The sequence below is a fragment of the Puma concolor genome, chromosome B1 (assembly GCF_028749965.1).
Source record: "Puma concolor isolate L17-30 chromosome B1, mPumCon1.1.hap2, whole genome shotgun sequence".
NCBI classification, from domain to species: domain Eukaryota; kingdom Metazoa; phylum Chordata; class Mammalia; order Carnivora; family Felidae; genus Puma; species Puma concolor.
Window position 1 is genome coordinate 8,221,650 of NC_141670.1, and position 17,864 is coordinate 8,239,513.

Below are 17,864 nucleotides of genomic sequence, written 5' to 3' on the forward strand. Positions count from 1 at the left end.
GCTCAGAGCCCGATGCGGGGCTCGAACTCACAGACTGCGAGATCGTGACCTGGCTGAAGTCAGACGCTTAACCGACTGCGCCACCCAGGCACCCCTGTTTTTAATTTAACTTTTAACTATAAATTTTTTTTTTGTCATTTTTAGTCCTACATTGCATTAAAAAGCTTTCTATTGTGAGGCCCTATAGCTCAGGGGTTAGAGCACTTGTCTTGTAAAAAGCTTTCTACTTCCTTTTTTTATGTATAAAGCCCAAATATACATATAATACCTAAAGCTATAAGAATAGGTCTATGGTATTAAAACTTTATGAGGGAGGTGATTCAAAAAAGGTCTGCAAAAGGATCCTTAGGGGGTGATAATGAAAAAAGAGTTGGCTGCTACTGTAATAAATGAGTGTTTTAAAATAATATTGTTTTACTCTTACAGTTATATATAACTACATGTAAGGTTATACAGTTAATTTAAATATATACACTATATATGCTATATGCCTATTACATAAACATAGATATTGCACCCATACAGATTCATGTGTGTACTGACGTGGAATGTGAAATGCATTTTTTTTATTGTAGACTGTGGTAAAAACAAAACAAAACAACAACAACACTAGAAAACATGAGGAGATGGATGAATCAGACATGGATCTTAACGGTAATGGTAAGTCTGCCTTTTACTGACTATCGCTTAGATGCCAGGCACTGTGCTAAGCACCATAGTCAGTGTTTCATTCATTCCTCTTTACTTTGTGCTTTCACATACAAGCAAACTGAAGTTCAGACACATGAAATAACCCAACCTTAGAAAGCGAGTTGGTGGCCAACCTGAATTCGGGCTCAGACCTGGCTCACTGTGAGGCACAGGCTTGATTTGCTCTTTTTGTCTCTTCTTGCCTTCAACAGCATTTAAGTTATATGAATAAGTTGTATGAATAAGTAATGGTGAAAATCTGAGCGAAACATGCAAATGCTACAAAATTGCAGATACAGAAGTGATTTGATATTAACAAACACTGGCTGATCAGTGGAGTGTATTGTTTCGCTCCTAACTCTGGAGTGTGATGACCTGCTTCATCTGTACAATGAAGCTACACCACTATCAACTTCAGAGATGCTTTTTGGGAGGCTTCAGGGAGACAGTGCATGTGAAGGGCTGAAAGTACAGTAATGACTCAGTAATTTTCAAGCATTATTCGCTGGAGACTGTGGAGGGTACAAACCTACCTGAAATGCTCACCATCCAGTTGCACACATGCCGTATTTATGGAGCCCTACAAACCCATGCGAGGACAAGGCAAATACAGTAATTGCTATGGGCATTCAGGAAGCAAGGGAGGCTTGCATTTGGGCAAGACAGATGTAGGACCGAGACCTTTCCCGAACTCTGAGAAGTGGACAGGGCTTTGGGAAGGCAGGAAAAAAAGGGAATTTATTGTAAGCCAGGGCCAGAATAGAAAGGACAAACAGAGCAGGAAATGAGTTTGGTGTTCAGGGAATAAGACTTGGTGAAACCCAGCCTTGGTGAGAAATGAGAAGCGAAACAAGAAAGGAAGCCTGATTACAGGACAAGGAGGTGAGAAATCTGTGCTCAGTTCTTTGAGCAGCTGAAAGCCACCGACAGTTTCTGGTCACATGAAGGAAGTGAGGCCTTTTAAAGCTTACTTGTGACATTACACAGGAGCTGGAGAAAGTTCTGGCATGAGAAAACGGGTATTGATACCGCTGCATTAGATGAGGTCTGCATGCAGGATGATGTGAGCGAGGATGGCAGATGAGGTCTGCATGCAGGATGATGTGAGCGAGGATGGCAGATGAGGTCTGCATGCAGGATGATGTGAGCGAGGATGGCAGATGAGGTCTGCATGCAGGATGATGTGAGCGAGGATGGCAGATGAGGTCTGCATGCAGGATGATGTGAGCGAGGATGGCAGATGAGGTCTGCATGCAGGATGATGTGAGCGAGGATGGCAGATGAGGTCTGCATGCAGGATGATGTGAGCGAGGATGGCAGATGAGGTCTGCATGCAGGATGATGTGAGCGAGGATGGCAGATGAGGTCTGCATGCAGGATGATGTGAGCGAGGATGGCAGCGATAGAAAGGAACTACATGTATATAGGTTGGAGCAAATATCTCCCGTCTCCCCCATCCCCCCAAATAAAATCAGGACAAAAAAGCAAATGACAACCGTGTGATTTCAAGGCCTCAAAGAATATGAGAGAAAAGTGCTATGAATAACGTAGAAATAAACAGAATTAATCTTTGAGTTTTGTGCCTATTATATCTGATACAAACAGCAATAGAGGAGATGTAGATATATTTTAAGTCAGTCTTAGACCATAATGTTGGGGACAGCCAGCACGGGGATAATGGCCGAGGTGCTGAGAACGGACGAGTGGCCTCAGGGGCTAGGGGTGCGACTTTCTGAGCTGCGTGGGTGAACTCGCACACACGAAAACTTTGGGGGGTACTCGTACTCCTGTATGGTGGCATCAGCTTATTAACAGAGGCCTGTAAGACCTTTTTGTTTTCATGTGGAGGACAGACTTCACTCAAATGATGCTATCCTTAGTTTAAGTGTTCCTGGAAAGATCAGGCCTCCTATCTGCCGTACTAAGTAAAGCAGGAATGGGGAAAAAAATGCTCTCAGCATCTCACATTTATTGTCATGTCCTCTAAAATGCAAGGCTACACTTTTTTTGGTAATATATATGTTTGTCCGTCAATTTATTGAACGGTTTGTTATAGATGTCGAAGTTCAGTAAATTTTATTCACATGCATTGGATATCCTAAAGATCAAAGAGCCGAATCCTCATTCTGGGGTAGCGAGCTGAAAAGTTCCTAGATTTTTGATGATGATGCATAATGATTCAGTCTACACTATTCATAGAGTCCACACCTGATGCCTCTCCAGCCCCTTCTATGTGATCTAATGCAGCAAATGCTGCCATTTACGAGCCTAAAAAATTTGATGAGAATGGAATTTGAGTAACAAATGGTACTTTGAATGTTAATTTGGGATAACAGTAAGAGAAAATTCTTTCAGGTAATTCATCAGTATTTCAATATTCAATCCTGGCTGAAATAAACAATACGAACAGATAGAGAAAAACAACTGAGATTGAAAAAAGACAAGTGAATGCTAATAGATGTAAAATAATCTTTTCCTATTTACTTTTTGTTTGGGACCAAAAATCTTACCGAGGCTTAAATGTTTTTAGCTGTAAAAACGTCACTTATGAGTTCGCACACTTGATTTCATGGATGTTAGATCAATTAGGCTAAATTACCTATAAGAGGAATATTGGGGGGATGTGTGTCACTCCATAGAAATACTTGCTTTATACTGTTAACTAGATGGTCTATACAAAGGGCTTCCTGGTTTGAGTTTGGCTTTGTTTTCGTGGTGCACTCTCCAATTTGTCTTTTGCATTTGATGCAAAGTATATTATAGCAAGTTTCACAAAAGTTCTTTTGATAAACTGTGCTTACTTGAAAATAATTTTATATAGTAGAGGATGCAGAAAAATAGATTTAATTCATACTCACTGTGGTGGTGTTGCTGGCAGGGAACGTCTAATAATTGAATGAACTTGTCTGTAAACGTCCAGTTTAGACATGCATCGGCAGGAAGTGTGATTGGCAAAACTGATTGTTACTGGTTTGGGGCCTTGAGAGAGAGGCACTGTAATTTCAAACAACTACAAAGAAGGGACAAAAAGAAGAAAAAATTATATAGGTGCTAGAAAGCATTTTTATGGTAAATGTCGGAGTCCAAAAAAAGTGAGATTAATTCTTTATGATAGGTAGTGCTTCGTGATATATGCAGGACGCAAAAGTTGTTTCATGATTACGACATAAAAACCGTTTTGCTTCAAATCAGTAAGTATCCTTTATCAGAATAATAAATAGTCCATATGCTTCTCTCGTGTCACTACTGTAAAGCATATTAGAATTTTGATAACCGGCTAATGATTATGGAGCAGAGATGCAAGGGACCAGGGTGTTCGGGGGAAAAAGCATTTTTTCAGAGTCCTCGATTATTCCAGGGGTTATTAAAAAGTGGCACAGATATAAATATCTTTGTTTCTATGAGAGTAAACAGCTGTTGGCCACACAACCTAGAGATCTTTGGTTAAGTCTTATTCTATGTAAACTGAATACAGAGACATAAAATACATAGATGTGAAATCGATTTTCATTCCAAACTAAATTTTCACCTCAAAGTAGTTTTACATTTGTACGAGATAATCTTATGAATTTATTAGGTTTAAAAGAAAATAAACACATTCATCACTTAGTAGATAAAGCTTTGTTTCTGCTCTTTTGTCACAGGCATTATGAAAATAATAAGCTTAAAATAAGGTAGGACATGATACGTGGTTGTGGGTTAGAGTCTGAAAATTTAAAGTCTCATTCCGAATGCCTTGTTTATGGGAACTTCAATTCATCTCTTCCTTCGCCAAAGTCAGTGTTTTAAGTTGAATTTACAAATAAATTAATGGTTAAGTAAAACTGAGTGGATTTAAATTCTTAAGTTTCTTAAATTCTAATTGACCAGGGGCTCCCGGGTGGCTCAGTCGGTTAAGCATCTGACTTCGGCTCAGGTCCTGATCTCACTGTTCCCGAGTTCGAGCCCCACGTCGAGCTCTGTGCTGACAGCTCTGAGCCTGGAGCCTGCTTCAGAATCTGTGTCTCCCTCTCTGTCTCTTCCTCTCCCCTGCTCGTGCTCTGTCTCTCTCTCTCAAAACTAAATAAACATTTAAAAAATTAAAAAAAATCTAACTTCTCAATAATCATGGTAAAAGTGAAGTCCTGGCCATTATGTGCTTGATAAGATCCGTCTGTAGTAATAGGACGATAGCTGAATGGCTTTGGTGTTACTGTCTTTCTGGCAATCTGAGCAGGGCTAAAAATGATGACAAACTCCAGAGCCTTGTGATCCGGCCCCTCACTGTCCTTCCAAGCCAACACTTGAAGATCATTGGAAATCTTCAGGGAATTGAATTAGTTGCCCATTTAGTCCTACAGGGAGATTTATGGACATGCAATTTGAAGGATGAAACACAGAGATACCTAAATTATAAAATGCACATTTTCTACATTTGAAATACATTTATTGTATAGTCATTGAAAAGTTCAGCTACTTTGTTAGCACAGGTGCTTTAGGAGGAAGGGGCACAAGGCCACACCCCAACAGGGCAGTTTTATTACCAACCCCACATGTAAGTTGTGTAAACTTGGAAAAGTCATTTAACTTATCTAAGTTGTATATTTCTTTAAAAATCAGTCAAGTTGAGGAAACATTTGACCCACTGTCCATGGGATGGTTATAAAAATGACATACGTTAACGTCAATGAGTGTGATATGCGTACTGATTGCTATATTTTTTATATTTTGCACATATTCTCAAGATTCTAGATCTCCTCCAGAATACTGCCCATGATACACAGATAAATCTCAACATATGACCTCAACATATCCCAGTATTATGGCTTTGACCAGTCACTTCTCTAAAAGGACATTTGTTTATGCAGATTGGAAGACACCTTTTACTAGGTGAAAGGTCACCCTGGTAGAAATCCTTTGCACTAGGTAAAACTATTTTAAGAGACAGACTTCTGCAGTGTCTATATATACTACAGTTTTTCTGCTTCTTATCGCATCTCTGGACCCTAGCATAGAACCAGTGGAACAGAAGAAATGTATGTTTCATAAAGTACTTATTCAATTTTTATATGCATAAAATTTAAAAATTATGTAAACCTTGTGTAATGGTAGAAATGGTAGGATGCACAGGCTGGCTGACAAAATCCTAAGAACTTGGGTCTACCAGGCAGTTGGATTTGTGTCTAGAGCCCGACAGACACTTCAAAGCCATCGATATGAAAGCCCTTCTTGACATCTTGGACCCCGATGAGATTACTTGGTGAGATCACTCTGAATGAAGGGGAAAATGTCTGACAGAAGCCTGGGGAACAGGTGCATCATGAAGGGGTGGAAAAGGCAAATAGTAACTATGTCTGGGAAGAAGAAGGAATGAAGACGCAGAGCCAGGAGGGCTTACTGGTAGACCAAGAGAAGCCAAAGGAAGACAGGAGAGCTTCAGAAAGGCGTGTGTGGTCACAGGGCCCGATGTCTTGGGGGAATGAAGCCTTAGGACAGGTCGACGGATGGGGTAGCAGAGCAGCTCTGGGCCCTGTGGGGGGTCGGGCTGTGGGACCGGAGCAGGGCGGGGCAGGGGGTGAAGACAGACCTCTCGGGATCAGAGGAAAAGCGCTCAGTGGGCTCAGGCCAGCAGTGTTTGCTTACAGAACGCATGGAATCACTTGGGGATCTGGCACTGTCTCCAGTGACAGGCAGCAGCCCGGGGGCCTGAGAGGGACGGAGGAGGTGCGGTTTGAGACCCCGCTGCTGTGCAAGCTTGCCTGATATTCCCCGCCCTCAGGGACTGCTACCTCCCAGAGGCCACCCTGGCAAGGTTTCCCAAGGGCAGAGAGAGATCTGTCCCCTCCAGCCACTGCTGGGGGGATGACGTCCACAGTCAGGAACCGCCCTGGAGTCCCAAGTGTACACTTAGGAACTGGGGCTTTGAAGAATGTTCTAGTGGGAGGGGAATACTCTTCTGCATTAAGAAAGCATCTTCCTGGAAAAAAAAAAAAAGCCTGGCTGTACACTTCCAAGGGGTGGAAGAGATTGGGGTCTGTGAACTCACTGACTAAAGGCACAAAGGGACAGGTAAACAGGCAGTAAGATAAAATCGCTGTTTAGAGAACTCTTTTTTCCTGTTAAGTATTACAACTACATTCATAAGTATTAAAAGTACAGTAGAACGTGAGAGAAAAATTTACTTGTGAAATAAATAAAACCCCCAAATTTTAATTACTTATGCTTCATTTCTCTTATTTGAGTCTAGCAGGCAACTGGGCAGCTGAATTCAGTTAATTTGGGTGAAAGGAGTAAATAGGCTGAAAAAATAAAGTAAAAAAAAAAAAAGTCCCTTCTCTTGAAACACATCTTCCGACTCCAAATTTTTACCTGAGTTTTTCAGATAGTTTTTTTAAATTTTGTACTTGAGTGTGTCAGTGTGGACAAAATTTAAGAGTCCAGAGAAAGATGCCTTGACCAATATTAAAAGGAGAAGGTTCTTGATAAATAAGTTTTATTCATCTATCAACTTCCCAAATATAGGAGAGCGTGCCGTATGTGTGTACATTCAGGCACAATGGTACCTATTGTGGCTCTTGTCATGTATTGAAGAGGCCTCTTTCATTTTCCAGTTTCTTCCTGCACTGGTCTTAAGTGTGTGGATTGACTGACTTTTCTCATTTAAAATGATTATAAGGTTTCCACCACCTGTTTAAGAAGTATGATAAATTCCATTTCCTTCCTTCCAGATCCGTTTGTAAATTTTATATAGCTATATTTAATCCCCACATTATGAAGAGTGTCCACAGGCCCTTTTCCCTAATCAGATAGTATGTGCTTTAGAAACGGTAAACTTGTTTGAACAACAACGAAAAATGAGTAATTTGAATCACTTATAAACTCACAGCCCCCCCAATCATTAAATGTAATTTCCAAATAACCAGCAACCTCTCTCCTTTACTAGCGTTAGAAGAGTAATCAAGAACCAAGTCTTAGAAACACAGACATTTGAGTCCTGCATCCGCAATTTACTATTTCCGTGACTTGGAAGAATTATCCCATTTCCCTTTGCCTCCATTTTGTTATCCATAAAATAGGGATAATACTGGTGGTGATGTCATAGCGGTGTTCTCTGAACAGTGGTTCTCCTTCAAAATTGATCTGAATCTTTGGTAGATGAATCCCAACGATTTGACATTTTACCTTGTTTAGTTTTCAGTAACTATTTATTGAGAACCAACAAGATGCCGAGTACCAAGTGCCATGACAACTTCTCATCAATCAGTGGCTCTTGCCCCATGCAACTCTCTCTCCGCTGCCCCCCCCTTCATACAGATACACACATATAATGATACCATGTTAGAATTTTTAAACTATCAAATCTTTTATCACAAATGCCGTTCATGAGCAAGAACCTGCAGTTTAACTCTTTTGAAATCTGTGCTTGACATTATATAAAGATCTAAACCAACACAGTCAGTATAATTTTCTCTCAAAAGAGTCAAGGTCTCTCCGGCACATCACTGTTGCAACAACATATAAATTCTTTATATTTCAATAAAACAACTATCCTCATACCGTTGTCAGACTGTTTTGTGCCTTAATGTGTGCACAACGGTATTCTCTACTTTATATTTAAGCTCACAGAGTGCAAAATTTATGTATTATGTTCAGCATTAGCTAACAATTCCATGTATATATGTATACTCAGTCAATCCTAATTGAGGATGATGACATTTATACTTGGATATTTTGAACGTGGTGATTTTCCTAAAATAGTTTTATGCTATAAAGTGAATTGTTCTTGAACAGTACATGATAATAGCTTGTAGCCAAGTTAGGATTTAAGGAGTAATATAATTCATAATGGACCCATACTATCTGCATATGTCTGTTTGAGGAGTTGCTGGTTTTAGAGATCAAAAGGGTTTATATAAAGATGGCATTTAAATAAGCCTGGACATTGGGGAAAAAAAAAAATCTGTGTATTCTGTAAAGCTGCAATAAAAAAGAGGAAACGCCAAGCATTTCCAGCTGAATGGTTCCCAGTTGTTATCTACTGGAATTCTTTAATAAGAGTATTTAATAGTCAATTCTCACCAACAAGAATGGACTTCAAATAAAGCCACATTTTGAAACAATAGGCTGTTTATACCAGCCTAGCAACAGTTGTAAAACAACAATTCCTATTTCTACTTATCTTGCAGGCTATTCAAAAAAAAGGTGTAGAACTTCCTTACTGACGAGATCCTAGACTACAGTTTAGTATTACATTTTAAGGGAATGTCTGTGTGGGTACAAATATGAAACAAAAAAATGCTGCCCGTTACGACATCTTTATACCCCCAAAATATAACCAATTTCTTTTCATAGCATGTCTCGTTGCCATATTTAATTTAAATATTCCAATCTTGAGTCCATTAATTAAGTATAGAGGCAATCTGGAGCTTCTGGAGAGTATAGTTAATGACCGTAAGATGATATAGGGAAACCACACAGCACTTAAGTAAATCCTAAAAATGGGAAAAGTTAAAAATTGAGGGTTCACTGTCAGCTTACCAAGTGAGCAGACCACTGTCAAGGGGATATAGAACTTAAATTGGGTCTGGGAAGAACAGATTGCCATTTGGGATGGAATTAATTTTATATAATGTTATACATAAAATGCATAAACAATGCTATAGTTAAAAACCCCAATTCAGGAGTTTTAGAAACATTGAATCAGTTTTGTACACAGGATCACAGTGCCTGGAGTTGGAAAAAAGGTATTTTTAACAGATGCGTTATTTTTTTCCTTCAGGAAAATGTTCTTCTTTCACTTATGATAACTGGTATGGTAGAGAGCTTTTCCCCACATCTGGACAAAACCTGATTTCCAACAACTGCGCTTGCCAAATATTAATTAGCTAAAGATTCCAAACAAATCACATTCCACTTGTTGAATACATACGAGTGGAATCTTCCGAACTGCTGCAGTACAAAATAATACCTCGCAGTTTGATTCCATAGTTGCACATTTTTACTCGGGTTTAAATAAATTTTGCTGTAAAAGAACATTTTATGAAGCATGCAGTTAAACTCAGATACAATCTGGAATGTTTTTGCTAATATTTATGCTTATATTATTTCTTTATGGAATAATTAAAAATGTAATAGTTTTTTTTTTTTTTTGGATGGCAACACAGAATTTTAAATATTGCTGTCCGTGTCCATCAGCATGGACCAGAGGAGGCCCAGCTTCCAGAGTGAGCGGGCTCCTTCTGCTGGCACTAAAAAACACAGCAAAGAGGGTATAGTCTCTTGAGCTCTAACCCCAGGATTTCCAGAGAAGCCCCATGGGCTCTGTAGTTTTTCTTCTTCATTCCTATCTTTGGAAAAACCATGTAAGGTAAATACTAACATTTAGATAACTTTTTAATCCAAGTGTTTGGCTCCAAAGGAGATGACCTTCTTCTGCTTTTATTTGAGTCATCAAATAATTTATCTCCTGCAAAATTCACTTTCTGGTTTTTGGTCATATCCCTTAAATATACAACTTCTCGTAAGAAAATAGACTGAAGGCGCATGTTGATGAAGGAGGTCAGAAAGACACCCACCCCGTTTCCTTCTCTGAAGCAGATAGCAGGGAGGACTTTGAAAGCGGTTGTGACCTATTAGTTCACGCTGGAATGCTTAGGGCATGTGGTTTCACTTTTCAAATGGCTGGTTTCCTCGCACATTCTAGAAACCTGCCCTTCGTTGAGCCCTATTAAAAAGAATTCTAAGGAAGTTTCTATAAAAAAAGTTGGGTTTTATATCACCTAAGGTACATTGTCTTTAAAATTTATATGATTCTAGTTGGTGATTTTTGTTGTTAAAAGTTGTGTCTGGAACTCCTTTGACAAAACAACAACTTTTTTTTTTCATCCCCTTCAGAAAAAACAGCAGTAAGAAACTTCCTTTTATGTTTGAAAGAGATCATCACATGCTCCCATTTATAGTACACTGAAAATATAATAAAAAATACACTTAGGAAAGGTATTAGGTATAAGCCTCTATAAGCTGCAATATTAGTGAAAATGTTAAACCATGCATGAAAACATTGCCTTCAGGAGTTTCACGCCTTGTCCTCCTTGCTATGCATTTCCATAAACCCTTGCATTTATTTCTTCTTTACAACACTTAGGCTACTTTTATTTGCTTGATAAATGCTGATTTTCCCTGCTAAATTGTAAGCTCCATTAGTGCAGGGTCCATACATGACTATATACCCATTATACAACAGGGTAGGAAGCACCCATAGTGGGTACTTCACCACACTTAACTGAATTTAAATGAAAATAATTGTTTTTACTATCAAAAACTATCTGAGTGGATTCTTTGGGTGGGAGAAGGGATGATATAAAATTAGGAAGAGAAACGGGTGGTACTATATGACTGAATGTTGGCTTTCCCTTGACACTGGCTTTTATATGAATTCTCTCCATAGTAACAAGTACACCATGGCTTCAGAAAACATTTATCAATATGATGTTTCCTCTTATATCTATAGCTAGGGATCCCATCACTGTTATAGAATTCTAGAGTTACCTGCCCAATCTTCTTCTTTTCTCCACATAAATATCACTCAGAGTTTTCAAAATCGGCATATTCCCAGCTCTACCCTTGGCCTCAAATCTGTTCTTTTTCCTGTATTCATTCAATTGAGTGCTTAGCGTTTCCTATGTGCCAATGACTGTGCTGTGCTCCAGCGTAATAACCAAACACAATCTTTGCTTTTACGGAGTTTAGGGCTCAGGGACTAAAACAGTCTGACAGAATAGATAATGATGTTATATGGGCAATAAAGGATGCTATGGAGCAGACAACACAATGCCTTGGAAGTGACATTCTTATCCAGGCCTAAAGATGGGTAGAAATTAGCTAGATGAGTATGGGAGGTCAAGGTGGTATATAAGGAGATGTTCAAACACAAAGGACAGTATTGTAGTGACTTCGAGGCTAAGAGATACTGACATAATTGAAGGAGTGAAAGCATTTGGGTTCTTGTGGAAAGCAATATTTGGGGGAAAAAGCAGTGACCACTGAGGCTACAGATTTAGGTGGCAGCCAGATCACAGAGGGCCTAGCGAACCGTGTTGATGGATTGAACCTAAAGAAGACACCTAAAGGAGAGTGCTGCTCAAAATGCTTAATGACTTAGAACATTTGCATCGACCAATAAGAACGATGCTAGCATGGGCAATAACTGATTTAGCATTTAGCGAAGAGAAAACTTACTGCTATAATGTAGCCAATGGACTAGAGGGAAGTAAGAGTGGCGACATGGGACCAGTTACTAGGCTGGCTGGCCCAGGCGATTGATGAATGTGGCCTAGATCAGAGTGGGATCAGCAGGATGAAGACACCAGATGGATTCTAGCCATGTCTGGAAGACAGATTTAACAGGAATTGATTGGGCTTGTAGTGAAAGGAAGAATAACTTGGATTAACCCACAAGATGAGGGGTGTTATTTACTAAGAGAATACCGGAAGAGGAAAGGGCTGATTGCTTGTCTATTTGCGTAGGTGGGGTGGCTGTGCGGGAACAGGTCGTAAACTCCAGTGGGGCACACACTTTCCATGATCGTCAAAGAGGAAGCGGAGTCACAGGGTTGAGTATGGGAACCGCGAGAGAAGTCTGGGCTGGAGATAAGGATTTTGGAGTAATCCCCATGAAGAGCAAAATAGTGTGGATGAGGAAACCCAAGGAAAGAGTGTGGAGTCAGAAAAGAACGCGTCCTGGGGCAGAACTCTGAGGGCTAAGTACCTTGTTTTCAACGCATTTCAAATTTTTAATTCAAACTCTGCAACTCTTCAGCAAACGGAAGTGCGGAGATGAGATCTAGCCTGCTGTTACAGTGATGCATACAACGTTTAAAAACACTACTGCTCTGTAGATCAGAACTTATAAGAATTATGATTACTGCACATATCAAGACTATCAAAAAGGATCTAAAAAAACTTGAGAAAACAACACAAAACCAACAGCAGGGAACCAGATCTCAAAAATGTTATAGGTAAATTCTTGATTTTTCATAGGAGCAGATGACTGGAGGAGGCAGGTGAAATGATTTGAACATCATAAATCTGTTATACTAGTAAACCTAAATTCTGTGAAGGCTAGAGGTGCAAGAGGATGAACCACACTGAGAACTGATTCCATATGATCTAAAGTAGATGTAGTTTTCCTGTAGAAAAATATACTGGACCAAATTCTAGTTCACCTACACATACCTTAAACTTAGCACTAAATGTTCTTCTTAGCCTGGAAGCCTTATAACGTTCTGAAGCCTGCACCCACATGAGGCTTCCAACTTGACAGAGAAGCGTGTGTGCTGTTGTGCATACATACTCATCCTTAAATAAATGCTTTCACTCTGGCACCAATGAGGTCAACATGGGACCTAATCATGCCACTGCAGGAAACAAATATGCACTGGTCACAGGAAAACCACCAATGATCAACTGAAGACTACATTTATTGATTTTGTTTACTAACAGTGATGCTATGTTTCCCAAGTTTAGATTTTACTCAAGGCACTCCTGAGATCTATTTGGCACATATTGTGTAAAGTAAGCATGTATTTAGTAAGACAGCAGTAAGAGGAATACAATGGTGATTTTTAAGTTTATTTATTTATTTTGAGAGAGTGAGAGAGGGAGGAAGAGAGAGGGAGGGGAAGAGAGAGATAGCAGGAGAGAGAGAATCCTAAGTAAGGCTCCACACTGTTAGTGCAGAGCTGATGTGGGGCTCGAACTCAGGAACCAGGAGATCATGACCTGAGCCAAAGTTGGATACTTAACCAACTGAGCCACCAAGGCACCCCTAGAATGGTGACTTTTGCTCTTGCCATCTATGAATGGGAAAGGAAAGTGGGAGAATTTTCTGTCTGTTAAAAAACAGACATTTAAAAATACTGTTCTAAAATTGACAGCATATACTTTTGTTAGGCAATAGGATCCATTTATTTAAAAATTACACAAGTGAGTTGGGGCACCTGTGTACCTCAGTTGGTTGAGCCTCTGTCTCTTGATTTCAGCTCAGGTCATGATCTCTCAGTTTGTGGGACTGAACCTTATGATAGGCTCTGCACTAAAAGCATAGAGCCTCCTTGGGATTCTCATATTCTCTCTCTCTCTCTCCCTCTCCCTCTCCCTCTCCCTCTCCCTCTCCCTCTCTCCCTCTCTCCCTCTCTCCCTGCCCCTTCCCCACTCTCGAGAGCACATGCTCTCTCTCTCTGTCTCAAAAATAAATAAAATTACACAGGTGAGTTAATCAACTATTTTATTTGTTTTTTAATGTTTATTTTTGAAGGAGGGAGAGACAAGAACGTGAGTGGGGGGGGGGGCAGAGAGAGAGGGAGACACAGACTCTGAAGCAGGCTTCAGTCTCTGAACTGTCAGCCCCATGTAGGGCTCGAAGTCACAAACTGCCAGATCATGATCTGAGCTGAAGTTGGACACTTAACCGACTGAGCCACCCAGGCGCCCCGACTATTTTATTATTATTAACCTTCAAGGCAGTAGTTTTAAAATATGGTTCAACAGATAAGGAGTAGGGTAAGGAAGCCATATCCTTGGAACTCTGGCGTAAATACTGTGGGTATGTCCATATTTTCATTTTTTCTGGTGAGAGGGTCCAGTTTTTATGTGGTTCCAAAAGGGGTTGTATGCTAATTCTGTGGTAGATACTCAGGTAACCCATGAATAACACAGACCTGCTTTTGGCTTTAAGGAGGAGACAGACATTAATCAAATAATAATGGCTATATTGTTACAAATGGATTTATAAGCTGCAGTTAAGTGCAATGAAAGAAAAGTATGGGAAACTATAAAGAATTTAAAAGAAACAGGATCCAATCAAGGAGGTCAGATAAATCTCCCCCAGGGACTTGTTGAGTCATGTGATGGAGACTAGAAGAACTGGTACCCCAGCAAGGAGGAGACCAGAAGGCCAGGGTATGAGCAAAGATCCTGGGGCAGAGGGGGCACAGCGGAAGGAACTCAAGGAAGCCTAGAGCATTTAGAAGCACAAAAAGTAAGGACAAGGGACACTTCTGTCAGACCATGTTGTAGAGCCAAGCAGACATTCAAGGCTGTGATAAGGAGTTTGGTTGTATTCTAAGAGCAGTGGGAAATCACCGAAGGGTCTTTATGCTGGAAACAGCCTCAGACTTTTGTTTTTAAAAATACCGCGTTTGGGGGCAGTTGAGACAATCGAAGGGAAATGGAAGCAGGAGAACAGAGAGGCTGGTTTTTCATTAGCTGGAAAAAGCATGAAAAGTATGTTGGACTAGAGTGATGGTGGTAGACATGGGGATTCAAGATACTTACGGGACAAAATTAACATCAGACTGGTGACAGGCTGGATGTGTGACAAGAGAAGGGAGAGGTCAAGGACGACCCCTGTGCTCCTGACTAGAGATGAAGACACGCGTCCAGAGGGAAAACCACAAGACCAGGGTGTTGTTTGGGCTGAGCGTGGTACTGGGGAACTAAGAGCTTGTCTGAGGAACTATTACACAAAACATCTGAGCATCTGTATCTAAAAACGATATATTTTGAAATATGTAATTTAAATATGAAAATATTTAATAATATACTTTAATAATATACTATAAAGTCTGAGACTTTTTTTTTTTTACAGAAACGTCATTTAAGTTTATTTATTTTCAGTGGTGGGGGGGGAGTGCATGTGAGCAGGGGAAGGGCAGAGAGAGGCAGAGGGCAGAGAGAGGCAGAGGGCAGAGAGAGAGAGAATCCCAAGCAGGCTCCGCACTGTCAGCCCAGAGACCGATGCAGGGCTTGGTCCCACGAAATGTGAAACCATGACCTGAGGCGAGATCAAGAGTCAGACAGTTACCTGACTGAGCCACCCAGGTGCCCCAAAGAAAATTCATTTCAAACTATTTTTTTTTTCCGTCAGCTTAACAAGGCATCATAGAAGAATTTGTGGAAGGAATTAATAATGAAAAACAGCATTATTGTCAACTGGCAACTGATTTTCACCGAGAAAATACATTAACTCTAAAAAGACAGGAATTTCAAGAAATGAACCAACGAAACAGCATCCCAATGCTAAAACAGTTATGATTCAACTTTTCACCTTTACAACACGAGCACTTTGATGATAAAGTTTCACCCAACAACCAAATCCAATAAGGCACTTTTGAAATGACAAATAATGAGCTCTTAGTAGGTAACATTTTATTTCATGAAATCTTCAAAATCTATTTTTTGAGCCTCTTCCATGCCATCCCATTTTTAAACCAGATCTAGCCCTTTGGTCTTTGGAAAATGCAACTGGTTTATCTGGACTTATTGAAGGTCAACCAAATTGCTATTTGCCTTAAGTCAAACCCCACAATAATAATATAAATCTAGGGTAGATATCATATTGCTTAATGGGAATATTTACAAATATATTCTATTAAAGGCATTCCAAAAAGGTAATTTCCCAAATCACCCCCGTGTGTTTTCTCTAACTGTGACAACACAGAAGGCCAAAAATCCTTTGATGGGCTTCAGCTAAAATATGAAAGCCAGCACCATTTTTAATTTTAACATCTCTTTAAAAATGAGCATTATGTTTTAGAGACTATCCCACTGGAATAAGTACTTCGATATTTTTGAAAGAAGGTGTTTAGTGCCAACACCTATAAAAGGATTTCTAAAATCCTGTTATACTTCAGGGTTATGATGAGCTAAAGCCCTATTATCCAGTAAAACCTGTGAAATCAGTAGCATTTTATTCCGAATAGCATACAGTAAATGTACAGTTCGCAGCTACCAAATTTCTAATCACTGTTTGAAGGAGGGGAATGAGTGAATAAGAGGTGCTGTGCTCAAACACTACGATGGTATGTTATTCCATTCAAATATCAGAATTCTATCAAGCACTGGAATGTTATGCTATGGCCCACAAACAAACATTCTACTGATTAAGTTTCTAAATGCGTGACTATATTTAGGAGTATGCTGCTTCATCAAGAATAAATGAAGTCCTTCTGGCTGTGCTTAATTATGATAACAGGGAGGACGCCAGGCCCCAATGCATCACCTTTTCATTTTTGTTTTTAGTCTTTAGAGTTTAGGCAGAGGTAAACTGAATAGAAAATACAGTTTGATAATTTTTGTTTCCTCCTGTAAGTCTTAGTATCTGAAACAGCTGGCTCCTTCAGCAGGTGTATGAGCAATAAAAAGAAATACAATTGTTTTTTTTTTTTTTTCCAGAACGGCAATTTAACTTTCATTTCCACTTAGTTCTATCAAAATAAGAGTAGATTTTATTAGTGCAATACAGACTTCTGAGCAGCAAGGTCTATACGAGAAGAAGCCTCTCTTACACGGGTTCCAAGTAGAGACATTATCTGAGTAAAAGCATGACCCTGTTATCATTCCACACTGTACAAATCACACCAAGCATCCCGTTTTTGAAGTTATTTTTCACTTTAAAAGTCAGAGTACAGTTCTTGGGGTGCCTGGGTGGCTCAGCTGGTTAAGAGCCCGACTCTTAGTTTCGGCGCAGGTCATGATCTCACGGTGTGTGAGTTCGAGCCCCGCGTCGGGCTCCGCGCTCGACAGAGCAGAGCCTGCCGGGGATTCTCTCTCTCCCCCTCTCTCTCTGCCCCTCCCCCACTCACTCTCTCTGTCTCCCTCTCAAAAATAAATAAATCAAACTGAAAAAAACAAGTCAAAGTACAGTTCTGGATGTAGCCAGGCTGCCTCTGTTATTCCACCTCCCAAAATGGATCAGAAAAGTCTTTTAGGCAAACACGGTTTTGTCGTTCGGGGTGTCTGCCTCAGCCCGGCCCAGGCCCCGGGCTTCTCCAGACATCTCTGTGCAGAGGCCAGTGGCTCACACCCCTTCAAACAACACCCCGTGGCCACCACCAGCGCCCAGACGTGCCCTCTGACGGCCAGCCGCCTCCTCCACGGCCGACCCGCGGTGCAGGTGAGCGCATCCGCTCCCAAGATCCCAGCACCCAACCTTAAGATACGTTTCTGGGCTATTTGTTCGAAGCCTCCCGTCTCGTGTGATGGGACCTCACAGGTAACTCAGAATCCACGAGACTGAGTGGCAGACCATTTCCTTTGCTTCCTAGACGAACACAATTCAGCTCAGGGTGCTGGCTCATCTCAGTATTAGGCCGTTGCACAGAACACCCACCCGCATTTCAGCATGTATTTTGAAC

General features: G+C 40.4%; 1 protein-coding gene and 1 long non-coding RNA gene across 3 annotated transcripts in view; one reads left to right on the forward strand and one right to left on the reverse strand.

Moving 5' to 3' along the window:
• The window catches only part of VEGFC (vascular endothelial growth factor C), a 111,224-nt gene that overhangs the window by 16,955 nt on the left and 76,405 nt on the right, over positions 1–17,864 (reverse strand). For both annotated transcript variants that reach the window (XM_025932990.2, XM_086703135.1), the window contains exon 4: positions 3,549–3,700. In XM_025932990.2, coding sequence (XP_025788775.2) covers positions 3,549–3,700 — 152 coding nt within the window. The remainder of the gene's footprint in view (positions 1–3,548; positions 3,701–17,864) is intronic.
• Positions 584–16,122, forward strand: LOC147581456 (uncharacterized). The gene is made up of 2 exons (XR_015249918.1): positions 584–660; positions 15,596–16,122. It is a non-coding gene; the product is annotated as an uncharacterized LOC147581456 (long non-coding RNA).